At 42.3% G+C, this 21,974-nt stretch overlaps 2 protein-coding genes and 1 long non-coding RNA gene across 6 annotated transcripts in view; 2 read left to right on the top strand and 1 right to left on the bottom strand.

The window, feature by feature from the left end:
- csf1rb (colony stimulating factor 1 receptor, b) lies at nucleotides 1-17,197 on the top strand. 3 transcript variants are annotated; one of them, XM_030362512.1, is made up of 22 exons: nucleotides 1-158; nucleotides 2,880-3,122; nucleotides 3,868-4,158; nucleotides 4,735-4,871; nucleotides 5,258-5,420; nucleotides 5,510-5,798; nucleotides 7,513-7,628; nucleotides 7,712-7,823; nucleotides 8,037-8,212; nucleotides 8,864-8,988; nucleotides 9,080-9,209; nucleotides 10,101-10,205; nucleotides 10,631-10,741; nucleotides 11,324-11,441; nucleotides 11,636-11,712; nucleotides 12,197-12,285; nucleotides 12,540-12,662; nucleotides 13,224-13,335; nucleotides 14,384-14,483; nucleotides 14,659-14,782; nucleotides 14,969-15,050; nucleotides 15,798-17,197. In XM_030362512.1, exons 1-22 carry the CDS (start codon nucleotides 101-103, stop codon nucleotides 15,896-15,898), a joined length of 2,982 nt encoding a protein of 993 aa, XP_030218372.1. In that variant the 5' UTR covers nucleotides 1-100; the 3' UTR covers nucleotides 15,899-17,197. The 3 variants fall into 3 exon arrangements, with proteins under 3 accessions (XP_030218372.1, XP_030218376.1, XP_030218375.1); XM_030362516.1 differs by having other exon boundaries at nucleotides 15,837-17,197; XM_030362515.1 differs by having other exon boundaries at nucleotides 11,636-11,679.
- Nucleotides 16,802-18,740, bottom strand: LOC115547978 (uncharacterized). The gene is made up of 2 exons (XR_003977455.1): nucleotides 18,219-18,740; nucleotides 16,802-17,990 (listed from the first exon to the last, which is right to left on the bottom strand). It is a non-coding gene; the product is annotated as an uncharacterized LOC115547978 (long non-coding RNA).
- Nucleotides 17,513-21,974, top strand: part of tmprss15 (transmembrane serine protease 15) — a 15,737-nt gene continuing 11,275 nt past the window's right edge. Inside the window, exons 1-9 of one of the 2 annotated variants that reach the window (XM_030362507.1) lie at nucleotides 17,513-17,630; nucleotides 17,889-18,003; nucleotides 18,268-18,383; nucleotides 18,770-18,828; nucleotides 19,637-19,773; nucleotides 20,108-20,164; nucleotides 20,768-20,890; nucleotides 21,204-21,300; nucleotides 21,861-21,970. In XM_030362507.1, coding sequence (XP_030218367.1) covers nucleotides 17,538-17,630; nucleotides 17,889-18,003; nucleotides 18,268-18,383; nucleotides 18,770-18,828; nucleotides 19,637-19,773; nucleotides 20,108-20,164; nucleotides 20,768-20,890; nucleotides 21,204-21,300; nucleotides 21,861-21,970 — 907 coding nt within the window. In that variant the 5' untranslated portion in view covers nucleotides 17,513-17,537. The remainder of the gene's footprint in view (nucleotides 17,631-17,888; nucleotides 18,004-18,267; nucleotides 18,384-18,769; nucleotides 18,829-19,636; nucleotides 19,774-20,107; nucleotides 20,165-20,767; nucleotides 20,891-21,203; nucleotides 21,301-21,860; nucleotides 21,971-21,974) is intronic. The other variant, XM_030362508.1, reaches the window with a different exon arrangement.

A 21,974-nucleotide genomic window follows, 5' to 3' on the forward strand; every position in this document is an offset into this window, starting at 1 on the left:
GAGAAGCAGATAGTAACAAGGAGCGAGAAGAATTGAGTAACAGAGTTTGTGGAGTTTAGAAGAGAGAACATCGTCACAAACAGATCTCCGTAGGGGACCGATGCAGCCGTTCCTTCAGTATGTGCTGTTCTTCATGGTGGTTTACACCTTTGCAAAAGGTAATGATCAACCATTTCAATTGTTTTATTGACATTTTTATTGATGTATGAATGTGTTATTTGAGGATATATTTTCGGTAGAATGCTCTTCATTATTATCTTGTGGTAGGCTAAGAATGGTGACAGTGCTGCTGGTTTCTACTGATGATAAAACATCCAATCTCTTTATCTTTCTATCTTCCAATTTAAACCATGAGATAAAGTTAGTTAGCGTGGACTTCTGGTCAATCGTAACATCAGCGACAGTTGGTTTGCCCTAAGTTACTGTACAACCAATGCTTTAACATCTGATAGAATATTATAATATATTACATTATTATTAGAGCTGTCAAGCGATTTAAATATTTAATCGTGATTAATCGCATTAATGTCATAGTTAACTCATGATTAATCGCGTTTAATCGCAAATTATTTTTCTATGCTAAATATCCCTTGATTTTTTTGTCCCATAATTCTTCTCATTTTAATTCTCTTATCAACATGGTGAAGTGCATCGGCTTGCCTTGTGCAAATGATTTTTTATTGATAACAAAATTGGCATATACTGATCAAAACAGGACGATACAAAAAAAGAGCCTATAGTGCAATTAAACGACTGCTTTGAACAAATGTCATTTGAACATAGCAGTCAGGCTACTGCTTCTATGTTTTGAGCCAAAGAAAAAAAAATATATATATTTTTTAAATAAAACAATTGCGTTAATCGCGCGATAATTTTTTTAACGCCGTTAAAATTGGTTCGGGTTAACGCCGTTAATAACGCGTTTAACTGACAGCTCTAATTATTATATATAATATATTCTAGAACTCAAGAGGTCTTGAACACGATAGAACCAACCGAGTACCGACCCAAAAGAACCAGCCTAATATAAAAGCAATATAATCAACCCAATAGAAACCCAATAGAATCCTCCCAATAGGAACACAACATAACCAACCCAATAGGAACCCAACAGAGCCAACACAATACAAACGCAATAGAAACCCAGTGAACAGTGAAAGAGGAAGAACTCCAGGGTTACTTAACAGACTTTACAGAAAGTCTGATTCAGCCGTTTCAGAGGATCCTTGTTCCCTGTCCTGAGAAGTGTCTGGTGAAATACACAAACAACCACGTACCAGAATAGTACCATAGCATGGTGAAAGACAAGTTATAATAGTAGTACTGTAACAGAACCCCTATTCTAATCAACAATGAAACAATCAAGTAAGTTTCCTCCTACAAGTATTTGGGAGTATGGATAGATCACATGTTATCCTGGAAAGACCATGTAGAATTCGTCTGCAAGAGAAAAAAAACAGAGGATATGCTTTTCAAACGCCTCAGATCATTTTGGGCGAGCAGTCGAATTCTTCATTCATTCTTCACCTCAGCAGCCATGTCTTAAACGGAGAATACAAACTGTTACCATCAAAGTGCAGATTCAGAATACCCCAGTTTAACAGAATCAAACTGAAACACTCCTATCTTCAATCCACACGATCAACATTGAATCAATCTCTAGATCAGGGAGAAGGTGAAGGGACTTTTATGTTTACGTCTTGTGATTCTATGTGATTGTGTTTTTCTGTTTTCTGTTTGTGGTGTGTGACGTAATGCCCTACAATGTACACTATATGGACAATTGATGTTACATGTATGTGTTGAACCACAATGGAGCAACTAAATGGAAGCAATGTACGTTGGGAGCCCAAGGGCAAAGTGATGGGTCTGTGAACGGAAGTCTGGGTGATGAGTGGGTTGAACGACGCCGTCGTCATGAGCGGAACCTTCCGAGAGTTTCAGTTGACACGCCCTGAAAGTTTTTTCCTTCATTGCTTTATTCATCTCTTGGACGACCGTTGTCCTGCCTGTTTAGACAGAAAAAAATCTCTCCTTGCATCACAATCTCACAACAATTAGCAATTCATGTTTTGAGGAGAGATTGAAGGCTTGCAAGGGATGCTGCAAACAATCAAAGATACAATCAATATTGGAGTTAAGTGGAAAAAAAACGTACAGCAATACTAACTGGTTACTTTGAAAAAGTACTGCCGGGCTAGTAGGTTACCCCAGAGTAAAGAGAGTATATCTCCAAAATGCTAGAGCTGGAATGTGTAATCTTGGTACCAAAATAATCTCAATGTGGATACTGCTTGGTTAGAGTGAATAAAGCTGGAACATTGCTGATCATTTTGACACTTGACCTCTCTATTGAAAGATCAAGGCGCCAGATGACGATAAAGAACCAGTTCTGATAAAACTAATAACTATTTCTTATAACTATTAACTATTTCCTATGAACCCATTCCTAGTTAAGATACATTGATTGTTAACACCATGTTTAGTTGCAAAATGGTGTCCATAAACTTGATTATCCGTTTATGGTGGTTTTATGACAACAAACCCAAGTTGAACTTGATAAATATCGCTATTGTTCTACTGTTGCTCTCTTTGATACGTTTAAACATCTTTGCAATTCGGGAACTTCGGGTCATTTTGGGATGAAGAGGGAGATAGGGAGAAAGGAAAAATAGTATTAAAAGCTAGGATATATTAAAAGTACTGCATGCCCATTGGGATATCTTAAAACTAACTGCATCTCCATCTCTGTTATGGTAATAGAAATAGTATAGTTATGATCATAGTCTGTTATAGTTATTATGTAGCCATGGTTATCAATTAGTTATGGTTCTGTAAAAGTTAGTTCTAGTTTTAGTAAAGTCTTGTTCTCTCCACAGAAACGCCCTCCATGACTCTGAACTCCAGGCTTTACCCGAATGGGTCGGAGGTCGAGTTGGCAGCTGGTTCCTCCTTCACCCTGTATTGTCATGGTAACGGTTCCGCCGGAGGCTGGTCCAGCTCCGCCTTCTCGCTGCGTTTGATAGACTCCTTGGGCCCCAGCCTGGAGGTCGGACGCTCAAAACCCCGACACACGGGCACCTACCGCTGTGGGGACGCCTGGATCCACCTCTACGTCAGAGGTCAGACCCTAACCTGAACCTGCTAACCCCAGACCTGCTAACCCTAAACCTACTTACTCTGAACCTGTTATCCCACCTTAACCTAAACATACTAACCCTGAACCCACTAACCCTAAACTACCAACCCTAAACCTACTAACCCTAAACTACTAACCCTGAACCTACTAACCCTAAACTACTAACCCTGAACCTGCTAACCCTAAACCTACTAACCCTAAACTACTAACCCTAAACCTACTAACCCTAAACTACTAACCCTAAACCACTAACCCTAAACCTAATTACCCTAAACCTATTAACCCTAAACCTACTTACCCTAAACTACTAACCCTAAACCACTAACCCTAAACCTATTTACCCTAAACCTACTAACCCTAAACCTACTAACCCTAAACCTACTAACCCTAAACCACTAACCCTAAACCTACTTACCCTAAACCTATTAACCTAAACCTACTTACCCTAAACTACTAACCCTAAACCACTAACCCTAAACCTACTTACCCTAAACCTACTAACCCTAAACCTACTAACCCTAAACCTACTAACCCTAAACTACTAACCCTAAACTACTAACCCTAAACCTACTAACCCTAAACCTACTAACCCTAAACCACTAACCCTAAACCTACTTGCCCTAAACCTACTAACTCTAAACCTACTACCTACTAAACCTACTAACCTTAAACCTACTTACCCTAAACCTGCCTGTCTGCTTACCTTTCTGTCTGTCTGTCTCCCTCAGACTCAGCCAATCCTGCCAGTGCGTTCGAGGTTCCCAAACGAATATCGAACGTGGAGGAAGGGCGCGACTTCCTGTTGGAGTGCTTGCTGACCGACCCGTCCTTCAGCCAGCTGACGCTCCGGCGAGAGCGAGAGCCGGGCGGGCTGCCCCTGGGCATGGTGGTGACCTTTGACCCCCAGCGAGGCGCTCTGATCCGGAGCGTAAGGCCGGCCTTCAGTGGGAGTTACGTCTGCTCTGCTCAGAAGGATGGCCAAGAGTTCACCTCCAAGCCTTTATACCTGGTGGTCACTGGTAAGCATTCCTACTTACTAATACCTACTAATAACACTACTTAACGATGCCCTTATCAACCACTAGTACATTTACATTAATGTATAGGGTATTTAGCAGACGCTTTTATCCAGGGCAACTTACAATACGTACATTTTTCAGAAGAAAGATAAAACTACATATATCGCTGTTGGTACCGTAAGGATGTTCATAGAAACAAGGGCCTGGACTTACAATTTCTAGGTTTTGCAAGTGCAAGGACGTACAACGTCAAATAGGTGTGTAAGAGGGGTGTTTTTAGGAGAGTAAGGGAGGTGGAGGGGTAAGGGGTGAGGCTATGCAGGAGTCCGAGTGAACTCTGAACTGGTGAGCCTTGAGTCTCTTGGGGAGGCTGATGAGCGACTCTGCAGTCCTGTCGTCGGCAGGGAGTTCGTTCCACTATTGCGGTGCCGAAAAACAGAGAAGAGTTGTGACTTTCAATGGATTCATTACTATCTGACCTTATAATACTATTGTCTGTCTGTCTGTCTGTCTGTCTGTCTGTCTGTCTGTCTGTCTGTCTGTCTGTCTGTCTGTCTGTCTGTCTGTCTCCACTAGGGTTGCGTGATCTACCCGTCGTCTCCATAGGTCAGGATTCTTTTATTCGTGTCGTGGGAGAGAGTTTGGAGATAACCTGTCTCACAACCAACCTTGATCACGGAGTCTCTGTTACCTGGACACACACGCACCTACAGGTAGACACACACCTGGAGACATAGACACCTACAGGTAGACACACACCTGGAGACATAGTCACCTACAGGTAGACACACACCTGGACACACACACACACAAACATACGCCTACAGGTACACACACACAGGAAGACACAAACACACATACCTCATTAAGGTATAAACACGCAACCACACACACACACACACAAACATACGCCTCCAGGTACACACACACAGAAACACAGAAACACACATACCTCATTAAGGTATAAACACGCAACCACACACACACACACACAAACATACGCCTACAGGTACACGCGCACACACACACACACACACACACCTACACCCACACACGCAAACCTCCTGAATGTGGTGGTGAGCTGATACTGTGCGTGCAGGGGCTGGCCCTGACGGAGGGACAGAAGTATAAGGACGAGACGTTATACAAGAACCTCACGCTCACACTGCCCGCGGTCCAGGGGCGGCACAGCGGTCGCTTCACCTGCACGGCCAAAAACCAGGCTGGCGTCGCCACGGCAACCGCCAACCTGACTGTCGTCGGTGAGACACAGTCACTTTATGTATAATTCATGTATCATTTTTTTTTATAGGTCACCTTTGATATATTTGTGGTCTATGGTTCCTCCCAGACGCTCCTTACCTGAGGGTCTACCTCCTGCCTGTTCGGCAGGCTAACGTTAGCACCGCGCAGATGACTGTGAGGCTGGTGGCGGATGCTAGCGCTAACTCGACCTTTAGCCCCGGCGGCGCTAACGGTAGCGCGGGGGAGGCGCCTAGCGTGGTGGAGGCGTGGGAGGGGCGGGACGTGAGGCTGGCCTTCCTGACGGAGGCGTACCCTCCACTGCGGCACCATCAGTGGGACACACCCTGGCTGAATAACACCTCGCTCCAGGAGAGCACCATCAGCCAGCCCGACAGGTGAGAGCCACTTTCCACCAGAACACAGCACCTCCTACTGCCACAGTGTGGGTCTGTTCAGCACCTCCTACTGTATCAGTGTGGGTCTGTTCAGCACCTCCTACTGTAACAGTGTTGGTCTGGTCAGCACCTCCTACTGTAACAGTGTGGGTCTGTTCAGCACCTCCTACTGCCACAGTGTGGGTCTGTTCAGCACCTCCTACTGCCACAGTGTCGGTCTGTTCAGCACCTCCTACTGCCACAGTGTTGGTCTGTTCAGCACCTCCTACTGCCACAGTGTTGGTCTGTTCAGCACCTCCTACTGTAACAGTGTTGGTCTGTTCAGCACCTCCTACTGCCACAGTGTGGGTCTGTTCAGCACCTCCTACTGCCACAGTGTTGGTCTGTTCAGCACCTCCTACTGCCACAGTGTTGGTCTGTTCAGCACCTCCTACTGTAACAGTGTTGGTCTGTTCAGCACCTCCTACTGTAACAGTGTTGGTCTGGTCAGCACCTCCTACTGCCACAGTGTTGGTCTGTTCAGCACCTCCTACTGCCAGAGTGTGGGTCTGTTCAGCACCTCCTACTGTAACAGTGTTGGTCTGTTCAGCACCTCCTACTGTAACAGTGTGGGTCTGTTCAGCACCTCCTACTGTAACAGTGTGGGTCTGTTCAGCACCTCCTACTGTAACAGTGTTGGTCTGTTCAGCACCTCCTACTGTAACAGTGTTGGTCTGTTCAGCACCTCCTACTGTAACAGTGTTGGTCTGTACAGCACCTCCTACTGCCACAGTGTGGGTCTGTTCAGAACCTCCTACTGTATCAGTGTGGGTCTGTTCAGCACCTCCTACTGCCACAGTGTGGGTCTGTTCAGCACCTCCTACTGTATCAGTGTGGGTCTGTTCAGCACCTCCTACTGTAACATTGTTGGTCTGTTCAGCACCTCCTACTGCCACAGTGTTAGTCTGTTCAGCACCTCCTACTGTAAAAGTGTTGGTCTGGTCAGCACCTCCTACTGCCACAGTGTTGGTCTGTTCAGCACCTCCTACTGTAACAGTGTTGGTCTGTTCAGCACCTCCTACTGTATCAGTGTTGGTCTGGTCAGCACCTCCTACTGTAACAGTGTTAGTCTGTTCAGCACCTCCTACTGTAACAGTGTGGGTCTGGTCAGCACCTCCTACTGTAACAGTGTTGGTCTGGTCAGCACCTCCTACTGTAACAGTGTTGGTCTGTTCAGCACCTCCTACTGTAACAGTGTGGGTCTGTTCAGCACCTCCTACTGTAACAGTGTGGGTCTGGTCAGCATCTCCTACTGCCACAGTGTTAGTCTGTTCAGCACCTCCTACTGTAACAGTGTTGGTCTGTTCAGCACCTCCTACTGTAACAGTGTGGGTCTGTTCAGCACCTCCTACTGTAACAGTGTTGGTCTGTTCAGCACCTCCTACTGTAACAGTGTTGGTCTGTTCAGCACCTCCTACTGCCACAGTGTGGGTCTGTTCAGCACCTCCTACTGTAACAGTGTTGGTCTGTTCTCTGGTCAGCCTGTGGTGGGAGGCTGTGTGACTCAACGGTGATAATGTTGAGTCAGATAGTGATAATGTTTAGTCAGACAGTGATAATGTTAAGTCGGATAGTGATAATGTTTAATTTGTTATATGTTCGATTGTGATAATGTTTAGTCAGATAGTGATAATGTTTAGATAGTGATGATGTTTGTTTTGGGTGTTTCTTGTAGGTTGGAATCGTGGCTGCTTCTGAGAAAGGTTCGATTTGAAGACCGGGGGAAATACACATTCTTCTTCTCTTCTCTGGTTTCCAGCGGCAACCGTACCATCGATCTCCGGGTTTACAGTAAGACCGCCCCCTGCTGGCCACACCCTGATGATGAGGCTTGAAAAATGACATCATGATTCTCATTGGCTGGTATGTTTCAGGATCCCCTACCGCGGTGATCAAACCGAACGGGAATCAAACTCTCATCTGCTCCAGCTCAGGATATCCTCTGCCAGAACTCCACTGGTACAGATGTCCTTGGATCTCCGACACGTATGTATAATTACCACTAATTACGCAGTGACCAGCTGATACTTACTTACCACACTTACCAAATTTAATCTAACAGACATATTTTATGGTGCCTGTTGATCATTTCATTTTAATTAATAATCAATCTCATTGTTTGTTTATTCATTATGCTAGCGGTTCATACTCATATCCATTGAACGGATGATAATTTGATCTGATCTTGTTGCATGGCAGCTGTGGGGATCATCCCACATATCAGCTGTCAGAGGCCGACCAATCAGGAGAGACCAAGGAGCTGAATGGGGAAGTTCACAGGGAGCTGGCCTTGACGTTCAACGGTGGTAATGTGACAGTGGAGTGCGTGGCCAGAAGCAAAATGGGCGAGTCTCGTGTCCAGTACTACGTCCCTGGTAAGGCCCTGGTACAATACTGTATAAAGCAACTCTATAATACCACTGTAAAGTATCTGCTGCTTTAAACAGTGACTATGATACTACTGTATACAGTAACTATATAATACTACTGTAAAAAGTAACTATATAATGCTACTTTAAACAGTAACTATAATAATACTGTAAACCGTAACTATGATAATAATAAATAAATGAAATTTATACAGCGCTTAATATGGTACTCTAAGACACTTTACATATTGCCCTATCAAAACTATGTAAGACAGACTAGGAATAAAAGAAAAACAGAGGTTAAACATGAAGAATAAGGTGGGAGTTAGGTGGTGTTAGGTGGTGATACTACTGTATACTATATACTATTACTTTAAACTGTAACTATAATGCTACTTTAAACAGTAACTATAATAATAGTGTATACAGTTACTATATAATGCTACTGTAAACAGTAACTATGATACTACTGTATACTATACAATCAAAACAGTGATCATATTACTATAGACATATAATACGACTGTACACAGTTAGTATAATACTACTGTATACAGTAACTCTTTAATACTACTGTACACAGTAACAGACGTTACATATATATAAGGTATGAGAGACATTTAGATGAGATATAAAATGTTTTTTCCTCTCACACAGTTGTGGCCCTCCCTTCAAAGCAAGACAGTCCACCTTCCTTCTTCAACCCTATTCTGATTGGGTCCTCCAGTGCCGCTCTGCTCCTCCTCCTCCTCCTATTGGCTCTCCTCTACAAGTACAAACAGGTGAAGGAACACCTGCCGTGTAACGCCCTCTGACCTCCCCTTCCCCGATGACCCTGCCAACCCTCTGACCCCTGATGGTTCTCCTGCCCAGAAACCTCGCTATGAGATCCGCTGGAAGATCATTGACGTTAACCAGGGCAACGAGTACACCTTCATCGACCCCACCCAGCTGCCCTACAACGACATGAAGTGGGAGTTCCCCAGAGAGCAGCTACAGCTGGGTACAGCCTCACATCAGTACAGCTTTACACCGCACCTGGTACCGTTACATACAACACCTGGTACCAAAACCCCTGGTACCACAACCCCTGGTACCACAACACCTGGTACCACAACACCTGGTACCGTTACATACAACACCTGGTACCACACCACCTGGTACCACAACACCTGGTACCACAACACCTGGTACCGTTACATACAACACCTGGTACCACAACACCTGGTACCACAACACCTGGTACCACAACCCCTGGTACCACAACACCTGGTACCACAACACCTGGTACCGTTACATACAACACCTGGTTCCACAACACCTGGTACCACAACACCTGGTACCACAACACCAGGTACCACAACACCTGGTACCACAACACCTGGTACCACACATAGAACTCCTGGTACCACAACACCTGGTACCACAACGCCTGGTACCACACATAAAACACCTGGTACCGTTACATACAACACCTGGTACCACAACCCCTGGTACCACAACCCCTGGTACCACAACACCTGGTACCACAACACCTGGTACCACAACACCTGGTACCACAACCCCTGGTACCACAACACCTGGTACCACAACCCCTGGTACCACAACACCTAGTACCGTTACATACAACACCTGGTACCACAACACCTGGTACCACAACACCTGGTACCACAACACCTGGTACCACTTCACAATCAATAGAGCTACACGCAATACACAACATCTATATAAACATATAAATCTCTACAGATATATGTATGTTACATGTATATATGTAGACGTGTGTGTGTGTGTGTGTGTGTGTGTGTGTGTGTGTGTGTGTGTGTGTGTGTGTGTGTGTGTGTGTGTGTGTGTGTGTGTGTGTGTGTGTGTGTGTGTGTGTGTGTGTGTGTAGGCCTGGTGGTGGGGGCGGGGGCCTTTGGGAAAGTGGTGGAGGCCACAGCCTACGGACTGGGGGAGGAGGACAGCATCAAGAAAGTAGCGGTCAAGATGCTGAAACGTGAGTCTCTCTCTCTCTCTCTCTCTCTCTCTCTCTCTCTCTCTCTCTCTCTCTCTGTCTCTCTGTCTCCTTCTCTCTCTCTCTCTCTCTCTCTCTCTCTCTCTCTCTCTCTCTCTCTCTCTCTCTCTGTCTCTCTGTCTCCTTCTCTCTCTCTCTCTCTCTCTCTCTCTCTCTCTCTCTCTCTCTCTCTCTCTCTCTCTCTGTCTCTCTCTGTCTCTCTGTCTCTCTCTGTCTCTCTCTCTCTCTCTCTCTCTCTCTCTCTCTCTCTCTCTCTCTCTCTCTCTCTCTCTCTCTCTCTCTCTCTCTCTCTCTCTCTCTCTCTCTCTCTCTCTCTCTCTCTTTCTCATATCTGTGTCTGTCACGTGTATGTGTGTAAATATATAATGTTTGTATGTGTGTGTTGTGTCTGGCTGTGTCTGTAATAGCCAGCGCTCATTCAGAGGAAAGTGAGGCTCTGATGTCAGAATTGAAGATTCTAAGCCACCTTGGTTACCATGACAACATCGTCAACCTGCTGGGCGCCTGCACCCGCGGAGGTAACATCCCAAAATACATATATATGACATCATACATCTGTATATATATAACATCATACATATGTATATCTATGACATCATACATATATATGACATCATACATATGTATGACATCATACATGTGTATAGATATAACATCATACATATGTATATCTATGACATCATACATATATATGACATCATACATATGTATGACATCATACATGTGTATATATATAACATCATACATATGTATATATATGACATCATACATATATATGACATCATACATATATATAACATCATACATGTATATATATATGACATCATACATATATATGACATCATACATATGTATATTTATGACATCATATGTGTATATGACATCATACACATATTTACATTTACATTTTGGGCATTTTAGCAGACGCTTTTATCCAAAGCGATTAACAAAAAGTACATTTGTACATTTGATGATGTCATTTATATTTTTGAGGTCATATATATATTATACGTATACGTTTGTGTGTTTTTATGCAGTATGGGATAAAGTTACTCTTATATACCTCCTATATCCTACCGCCTGTATCCTCCCTCCTGTAGGTCCCATGCTGATGATCACAGAGTACTGTTACAACGGGGACCTCCTCAACTTTTTGCGTGGGCGGGCGTCCATCTCAGCCGAAGAGGGCTATAAAAACATGGAGGGAAGCAGTCGCAGGTCACTCCAGTCCCTACCCTCTAACTCTACCCTCTCTAACCATTAACTCCTGTCTCTGAATCCTAACGTGTGTGTGTGTGTGTGTGTGTGTGTGTGTGTGTGTGTGTGTGTGTGTGTGTGTGTGTGTGTGTGTGTGTGTGTGTGTGTGTGTGTGTGTGTGTGTGTGTGTGTGTGTGTGTGTTGGTGTTTAACAGTGACAGTGGAATCTCATGTTCTGAATACCAGGAAATGCAGCAAGGTACCCATCCTCACGGCCCACACACACTCCAAGGTAGCACACACACCGAAACACACACATACACACACACACACACACACACACACACACACACACACACACACACACACACACACACACACACACACACACACACACACACACACACACACTCACACTCACACGGACTTCAGGTATGACACACACGCAAACTTTCTGGTCAATTAAAGTAAGAACTGTTACAGTGTAGTTACAAGTAAGTAATGCTAGTGTATTTACACATGAAGTACAGTTACAGTGAAATTATACAAGTAAGTAAGGCCACAGTGAGACATTACAATAAGGAGACATTAACAATTCATTAACATCAGTTAAATTCCTAATAAGCAATAAAAAAGCATTTCATTCAAAGTAAACTAATGGTCTAGTTATCATTTACTCTGGTGCTCATGTAATTTAAGGTATTGTTACATTGAGTTGCAGAGGTTGAGGAGACCAACATTGAACCACATGTACGCGTGTACCTCTTACCTGTCAGGTGAGGAGGATGGTAGATTCAGTCTCCTGGATCTCTTCCAGTACTCCTACCAGGTGGCCCAAGGGATGGACTTCCTGTCATCAAGGAATGTAAGACACACACACACACACACACACACACACACACACACACACACACACGCACACACGCACACACGCACACACCACACACATTCTCTCACACACACACACACACACACACACACACACACACACACACACACACACACACACACACACACACACACACACACACACACACACACACACACACACACACACACCCACAACTTTATCTCCATCTGACCGGCTGTCTGTCCGTCTGTCTTTCTGTCCATGTGAAGTGTATCCACAGAGACGTTGCTGCCAGGAACGTGCTGCTGACTGAGTTCCGCGTGGCCAAGATCTGTGACTTTGGTCTGGCACGCGACATCACGGACGACGACAACTACATTATCAAGGGGAATGTGGGTCACATGCACGTCCACTCTCATCTCTTCTTCCGATTTCACCTGTACTCACTAACCGTAACTCATTTAATTTCCAATCTAATATCACCTAGTCCTACTAATCCTAATTTGGCATCTAATCGAAACAAATCGAATCTCATCTAATCAAATCTTTAATCGAATAGAATGTAACATATATTCTTTAATCAAATAACATTTGATCTTATCCTTGATTTAATATAATATAATGCAATATCTTATCTCATACCCTTTTGTCAAATCTCTAATTGTATTCTATCTCAATGTATCTCTGATCAAATCCCATCTAATTTATAAAAGAAGCCCATCCAATCAAACTCTAATTTTATTGCATTTTGATCTGATATCCAATCTAATTGCTTTTTATCTAATAAAATGTAATCCCGTCTAATCTACCGTCTAACGTAATCCAATCTAATCTAATCTGGAGAGTGCTGCTGGCTGCAGGGACCACATTGTTTTGTTGGCTCTTTCAACCAACTAAAGTAGCCTTTGGTTCTGACAGCGTGTTTCTCTCTGGATGTTTGGTGTTCCCAACAGGCCCGGCTGCCAGTGAAGTGGATGTCTCCAGAAAGCATCTTCCAGTGTGTTTACACCACGCAGAGCGACGTCTGGTCCTACGGAGTTCTGCTGTGGGAGATCTTCTCTCTGGGTACTGTTATCCATCCATCTATCTAACCAACCAACTCATTTCTATTTATAAAATCTGGGTACTACTAGTAACATAGTTCATATAATATGTACTTGTACTGAGCATAACCTCTTTATCTATAACCTCAGGTCTGTATCTGAGCTGTCAGTTAAACGAGTTATTAACGGCGTTAACGCAAACCAATTTTAACGGCGTTAAAAATTTATCGCGCGATTAACGCAATTGTTTTATTTAAAAAAAAAAAAAAAAAAAAATTTTTTTTTTTTCTTTGGCTCAAAACATAGAAGCAGTAGCCTGACTGCTATTTTCAAATGACATTTGTTCAAAGCAGTCGTTTAATTGCACTATAAGCTCTTTTTCTGTATCGTCCTGTTTTGATCAGTATATGCCAATGTTGTTATCAATAAAAAATAATTTGCACAAGGCAAGCCGATGCACTTCACCATGTTGATAAGATAATTAAAATGAGAACAATTATGGGACAAAAAAATCAAGGGATATTTAGCATAGAAAAATAATTTGCGATTAAACGCGATTAATCGTGAGTTAACTATGACATTAATGTGATTAATCACGATTAAATATTTTAATCGCTTGACAGCTCTAGTATCTATACATCATGTCTTTATCCATAACCTCATGTCTCTTTAACCTCATATCTCTAGAACCTCATATCTTTATCTAGAACCTCATATCTCTAAAACCTCATATCCCTAGAACCTCATATCTTTCTCTAGAACCTCATATCTCTAAAACCTCCCATCTCTTTAACCTCATTTCTTTATCTAGAACCTCATCTAGTCATCTAGTTTTTTGTACAAATTAGAAGGTTTAGTGAATCTTGGAGCACTCATGGAGTGCACCGAAGGTTTGAGTGTACCCCCTAACTCTAGAACCTCATATCTTTATCTAGAACTTTCTCAAGAACCTCATAACTTGAAAACCTCCTCTCTTTATCTCAAAACTCATTTCTCGAGAACCTCATATCTCCATCACCTCACCATGGGGGTCGTGTTGTCAAGGCCCGACTGTGTCTCCGTCTGTGCAGGTCAGAGTCCGTACCCCAACGTGGTCGTGGACGCTCACTTCTACAAGATGATCAAAGCCGGCCGGCACATGTCCAAGCCTGACTACGCCACTGCAGAGATGTAAAGAACTTTTTATCTTAATATTGTTCAATTAACTATGAATAATAATTATAGATCTGTTCTTCTGCTGAAGATCCAATAATCCTAATGTTCCTCTGGAGAGGTTTCCCAGAGATTGTCTGGATCTAACCAATGAGCTGCGACCCCTCCTCTCCCCCTCCTCTTTCCTCTCCAGATACCAGCTGATGATTGGCTGTTGGAATTTAGAGCCCACCCACAGACCAACATTTACTGAGATTGGCCAGTTGATTAAGAACCTCCTCTCCACCAATGAGGCACAGACACATCAAAATGACCCGGTAAGAGAGAAAACCAAGATGATTAATCATGCAGATGACAAATAATAGAAATTTCATTAATTTACTCATTTATATCCCTTAGCATTCAGACCTGAAAACTTAACTCATGTTGTGTCCCTTAGCGTTCAGACCTGGACACTTAACTCTGATGTGTCCCTTAACACTTAACTCTGATGCGTCCCTCAGAGTTCAGACCTGGACAGAGAGCAGGGTGTTAGGACAGCCGACCAAAGGCTCAAATCAGAGACTGAAGATGGCCCTCCACAAGGTAAGGGCTTGGTGAAACAGCTTCCGCAAGAGACTCAGGGCTCCCTGGTCCAGAGTTCACCTGGTCTCAGTTTAGGCCCAATCCCATTTCTTACCCCTTACCCTTACCCCTCTCCCTTGTTTTGAAGGGGTAAGGGGAAGGGGTAAGGGGAAGAAATGGGATTGGGCCTAAGGCCCAATCCCATTTCTTCCCCTTACCCCTTCCCCTTACCCCTTCCCCTTACCCCCCCCCCCCCTTGTTTTGAAGGGGTAAGGGGAAGGGGTAAGGGGTAGAAATGGGATTGGGCCATAGCCTCCTCCCTACCCCCCCACCGCCTCTCCACCTCCCTCACTCTCCTAACACCCCTCTCACGCACTTGTTGAATGTTGTAACTCCTGGCACAAAAATAGTACTTAGCATGGTGTAGCATTTTACCCCAGCTATCTTTGTTGTATACGGAGAATGGGTTCACCTAGCATCTGTAAGGCAGCTGGTTCTACGTACCTTACTGTACCAAAAGCGATATGTTGTTGTTTCTCTTTCTTCTGATAAATGTACTTTCGCTTTGGATAAAAGCATCTGCTAAATGCCCTAAAAGTAAATGTTAATGTAATGGAATGATAGAATAAGATATGTATAGTAATAACTTTGTATCTAAAATAATTATTCTTACAATAATATATAAACAGTATATTGCTAAAAATGGTCCTCTTGTAGTGTCCTTCCGAATGTCATCTTCTAGTGACCTCTTCTTGTTTCCTTTCCTAGTTTTCTCTCCTAGTGACCTCTCCTTGTTTCCTCTCCTAGACGTCTTTGAGGAGGCGGATCCTCTTTTGAGGACGAAGATGAGGAAGAACGTGTACCACTAATATGAAATTAATATATGATATGTATAAATGTGTTCTTATGCTACACATTATATACGATATATATTAACAGATCTGTTAATATACTATATATAACATAATATATAGTACATGATATAGTATACTTTATTATAGATACTATATGACAATGTCTGTTAATATAATGTATTATGTATAATACATGATATAATATATGATATACTTCTAAAAACTATTTTATACATACAATATCACCATGTCTGCTGAGAGAAACATTGTATACACTATATAATTATAATATATATTATACATAATATAGTCGACTATACTACAGTATAAACCATGTAACATTTTGCATACATTGCAATTATTTTGCATTATGACATTATACTACTATGTCATCTTTATTATATAGTAAAAACTTTTTTATTATTTAGGTAACATTCTGCATTATTCTGCTTGATTATTTTTATGTTTTTTTAGATGGATGTTTGAATTATAAGGTGATTTTGTGTTCAAATCATGATGAGAACATTATTTTAAATTGTCAATTTCTTAAATTAACTGATGATTATATTTACTTTAATTGATTTGAAAGAATAGGAAATGTTAACTAAAAATAGAAAATCTATCTCTCTTGAACGATTACGATGACGATGTGGGCGGGGCCTAACTGTAACTGAAGGGATGTGGGCGGGACCTAACACTTACGGTGTAGAGATGTGGGCGGGACCTAACGTTACAGTTTAGGGTTGTAGGCGGGGCCTAACTCTTAATGTGTAGAGATGTAGGAGGGGCCTAACTCTTACTGTGTAGAGATGTGGGCGGGACCTAGCTCTTACTGTGTGTGGTTGTGGGCAGTGCCGAACTACTCTGTGCGTTTTAAATATGAATACTTATAAAAGTATTTTCATTGAAATTATTAAATAATGTTGCAAAGTTTTTATTAAACATTTAAAATCCATACTAGACCAAGTGGGTCTAAGGTAAAGTGTGAGAACTGGGTCTAGGGAAAAGTATCATTACTGTCTAGGGTGGTATCATTACTGTGACTAGAGTACACTATCAGTACTGGGTCTATGGCAGAGGTTCTCAACCACCGGGCCGCGGACCAATACCGGGCTGCTAAGGCCACAGGGCCACAGAGATTAAGAAATCAAGCATTATTTTTATACGCTTATTGCATACTTGAAAACTGCTAACAGATGATGAATAAGCTCATCTTTAATTTTTTATTGCATTGATGTTTCAGTGTATCATAGTCGTGTTGTTTGACTATTATACTGTTACTGTCTATTAATAAAATTGTGTTTATATTCTTAATAATGGTTGTACAGTATCTGTGTTTATTCGATTAGATGAGGCAGGTATATAATGGTTTGTTTCCTGGTCGGCCTGAAACATACTGAATGTAAAATATGCATACTGGGCCTCAGTGATAAAAATAAAAGTATCAGTGCTGGGTGTCAGTTCTAGCGGAGTGTAGTCAGTAGGCTGTAAGGTTACAGGTTGATCCTGGTGACCTTTGAGCTATAGAGTGAAAGACATATCTCTTCTGTTTTGGACTTGAGACGCTGATTAAAGCCTTATAGCCATGTGAGTTTGGCTCATTAGCTGTTTTATCTCTCTAAGTCTTAAGGAAGCGTTCCACTAATACACCTGAATGTCCTGGAGACCACAGAGGAAGGTAAACGTAAGGACCACATCCGAGGAAACATCTAAGCAGCTGAAGGGATCGTACTTTATAGGTTCCTCTGTGAGTAATTAAAGACTTATCCCTGATTCAACTTTAAATCACTTAAATATAAAGTGAGAAATGTATTAAATCATACATTAGTTATCCTTCAAGAGATTAACGTAGTGGTGATAAGAGTCATGTTCTACTCTGGGGCTAGTTGGTATAGTAACGTTCTATCCTGGGATGAGGTCCTCATAGGTATTTTAATGCTGGGGTTAGGTGGTAATATTCATGTGTATGCTGGGGTTAGATGGTGACGCTCTGTCCTGGGTTTAGGGCAGCACCATGAGGAGATCGTGGTCAGAGGTTCTCCTGTTCGTCTTGTGTTTTCTTCTCCTCCTCCTGTGTGTTGGACTCCTGGCTGTGTCCTGGCTCAGCCTGCGACCGGATGGTAGGAGGAAATCACCCATTAAATCACTAAATACTACTCAGATATAACCAGAAATAACTCGTATAATTGACCAAATATAACTCGATATAACCAAAAATAATTCACATAGAAATATGACTCATAATACAACTAAATATAACTCATGATCAATATAAATAGGTATAACTTGTATCTAAAACAACCAAATATTACTTATTTATTACAACTAAATAGACCTGGTGAATAGAACGATGACGAGGAAGGTTTCTCCCTGGTGGTCTTCAGATAGATCGCCGTTGGAGGGTCGCTTGACGATCACAGAAGGAGTCATCTTCACTGACGACTTGAAGAACTCCTCTAGTCTTCAGTTTAAGGCCCTGGCCTTCGACATCCAGCTCCTGGTAACTACTCCAACTCCAACTCCAACACGCTGCAGACAAGCCTCAATGTAGCTCCGCTTCTTCTGTACAGTAGTCTGTCTGTAGTGACCGGAAGGTTCACTAATTCTTGGTGTTGGTTGGGTTCCAGGGACACACTGAGATTGTATTTCGGGTCCCAAGGTGAAAATGTTAAAGTATCCCTGCACTACAACACTCAAAAACACACAATCTCAAACACCTCATACCCATAGACCCATAGTTCTGCTGTCTCAGACTCCAGTATCAAGGTCCACATGACTAGGACTGACACATCAGCTCTGTTGGAGCAGTTTTCTCTCTTATGCAAAATATATCTCATACATAATATATAGTACGACCTCTGACCCCACTGACCTGTGAACCTGCAGGTGTCAGACGCCTTGTGGAGCAACGGAGACTACGCATCCTGCCAGGTCACGACCTTCAGGTCAGCTTCATGTTTACACCTGATATAATATCACCATTATAATGTCATTAGAATAATATCATTATTATAACATAATATATCGACGTATCAATATTTAGGGTATCAGTAATGTAGCAATAGAGTATCAGTAGAGTATCAATAGAGTGTCAGTATAGTATCAGAATGTAGGGTATCAGTAGATTATCAATAGAGTATCAGTATAGTATCAATAGACTATCAGTATAGTATCAATAGAGTATCAGTATAGTATCAGAATGTAGGGTATCAGTATAGTATCAATAGAGTATCAGTAGAGTATCAATAGAGTATCAGTAGAGTATCAATAGAGTACCAGTAGAGTATCAATAGAGTACCAGTATAGTATCAATAGAGTATCAGTATAGTATCAATAGAGTATCAGTGTGTAGGGTATCAGTAGAGTACAAATAGAGTATCAGTAGAGTATCAATAGAGTATCAGTATAGTATCAGAATGTAGGGTATCAGTATAGTATCAATAGAGTATCAGTATAGTATCAATAGAGTATCAGTAGAGTATCAATAGAGTATCAGTATGTAGGGTACCAGTAGAGTATCAATAGAGTACCAGTAGAGTATCAATAGAGTATCAGTATAGTATCAATAGAGTATTAGAATGTAGGGTGTCAGTAGAGTATCAGTAGAATATCAATAGAGTTTCAGTATGCAGGGTATCAATAGAGTATCAGTATAGTATCAATAGAGTATCAGTGTGTAGGGTATTTGTAGAGTATCAATAGAGTATCAGTATAAAGGGTCTCAGAAGGGTGTGTGATGTCATGGATGTCCAGCAGGGGGAGTGTCTTGGTGACCTTTGACCTTTGGTTCCATGGACCTGTCACAGCCCAGCAGGTGCAGCAGGAGCTGAGGGCGGGGCTTCAGAGCCCTGGCCCTATGGTGATTGACAGCAGCAGCATCCAAATTACAGGTAGACACGTTATCCAAACCAGCAGCCAACCAAAACACGTCAATCTACATCACAGTGTTCTGGAAGTAGTGAGATGTTTTATTACATTCAATTATATTATATTAGTTTGCCATGATATTATCTAGGTATATTAGAGTGTCGACATTTACCACGCGTATTATGTTGTGGTGGAGGCTACAATGTCCAACCAAACTATCTGAGGGTGGCAGTTCAATTCCACTGTTTTTACTCTGATACATGAACCATAGTTTAGGGTGCGGCTGATAACAGATGGGTTATGGTTGAGGGTAAGGTTTGGTTTAGGGCTGCTGCTGATGAAACACCTCGTCCTCAGAGAGAGAAGAGGAGACCACAGCTCTGCCTACGCCAGGAAGCAGTTCAACGACGTCTGGTGAGCAGCTTTGTAGCCCATAATATATCATTACTAGTGCTGTCAAGCGATTAAAATATTTAATCGCGTTAATGTCCTAGTTAACTCACGATTAATCGCAAAAAAATTCAATGCCAAATATTCCTTGATTTCTTTGTCCCATTAATTGTTCTCATTTTAATGCTCTTAACAACATGGAGAAGTGCATCGGCTTGCCTTGTGCAAATGTTTTTTTATTGATAGCAACATTGGCATACTGATCAAAACAGCACGATACAAAAAAAATGCCTATTGTGCAATTAAACGATGAACATACAAACATACTGCCTTGAACATAGCAGAAAGTTATTTTATTTTTTAAATAAATTGCGTTAATCGCACGATAAAAAAATTAACGCTGTTAAAATTAGTTTGTGTTAACGCCGTTAATAACGCGTTTAACTGACAGCATTAATCATGACCTAATGAAATGGCATAAAACTATAACATACAACATAAAACTATATGTATCTCCACATGAAGTAACATATTAAATATATTAAACAATATGGAGGTACATATATATATAATATATATAGCCATGTAATGTGCATGTAGTACCTGATGGGGGCGATGTTTCCTCAGCGTGGGGGTGCCCCTCCGCCCAGAGGGCCTGTGGAGATCTGGCCCTCTGTGTCCCAGATGTCTTATTTTGCGATGGACTGCAGAACTGTCCCAATGGCTTTGATGAAGAGCAAGAAGTCTGCGGTAAAACAGGGTTAGGGGGTTGTGTTAGTGTTAGGGGGGTCTGGTTGTTATTAGGGGGCTGTGTTAGGGTTAAGGGGGTTGGGATATGGTTAGAGTTTAAGGGGTTGGATTATGGTTAGGGTAATATAGCCAATATTGGGTTTGGGTTAGGTTAGCATGAGGGATGGTTTATTACAGATATATTGTCAATGCTAGCTTAGCTTCAATGCTCAACTCCATAGGAAAAAATTAATAGAACGTAGACTGAAAGCTGATCGTGTCATGTCATTCGAACATGACAATGAAATCACAGGATAGTTGCTTGTCTCCACAGCAACAGCATGTGATGGACAGTTTCTCCTGACGGGACCAACTGGATCCTTCCACGCAGAGTCGTACGATAGCAATACTCAGTGCCGCTGGGTTATACGGTACCTGCTGGCTCTCTAATGTCTCGCTACTGTCCCTCTCCTGTTTCTCTACTGTCTCTCTGCTAATCTCTACTGTCTCTCTCCTGTCTCTCTACTGTCTCTCTCCTGTCTCTCTACTGTCTCTCTCCTGTCTCTCTACTGTCTCTCTCCTGTCTCTCTCCTGTCTCTCTACTGTCTCTCTGCTAATCTCTACTTTCCCTACTGAATCTCTACTGACTCTATCTACTGTCTCTCTACTGTTATCTACTGTCTCTCTGCTGACTCTAGTCATCTACTGTCTCTCTACTGTCACTTTACTGGCTCTATTGGCTCACTCAACTGAATCTCTCCATTTCTCTGCATACATAATGTCTGTACGTTCCTAACCGTCTCTACTGTTTCTACCGTATCTTCCATCTCTACTACCTCTCCACTAAACCTCCACCATCTACTGTCTCTAGGGTATATACTATCTCTACTATACTGTTTCTCTTCTGTGTCTCTCTTTCTGTGTCTACAGTGCGTTAGTGTTAATAGCAGGAGAATGTCCTTCATCATGGTTCTTCTGCCGCTGTGTTTAGGGTAGAGAAGGGCTTGTCCGTAGAGATCAGCTTCCAGGGGTTTGAGACTGAAGAGGAAACCGACGCACTGAGTCTCTATGAGGGCGTTGGGACGGAAAAGCGTCTTGTATGTAA

The sequence above is a fragment of the Gadus morhua genome, chromosome 7 (genome assembly GCF_902167405.1).
Source record: "Gadus morhua chromosome 7, gadMor3.0, whole genome shotgun sequence".
Lineage (NCBI taxonomy): Eukaryota > Metazoa > Chordata > Actinopteri > Gadiformes > Gadidae > Gadus > Gadus morhua.

Bases quoted from the DNA above. Each gene is read 5' to 3' on its own strand.
- csf1rb (XM_030362512.1), top strand. From the start codon at position 101: ATGCAGCCGTTCCTTCAGTATGTGCTGTTCTTCATGGTGGTTTACACC. The intron at 3,123-3,867 runs GTCAGACCCTAA...TGTCTCCCTCAG, and splicing joins GATCCACCTCTACGTCAGAG to ACTCAGCCAATCCTGCCAGT. The intron at 8,989-9,079 runs GTGAAGGAACAC...TCTCCTGCCCAG, and splicing joins TCCTCTACAAGTACAAACAG to AAACCTCGCTATGAGATCCG.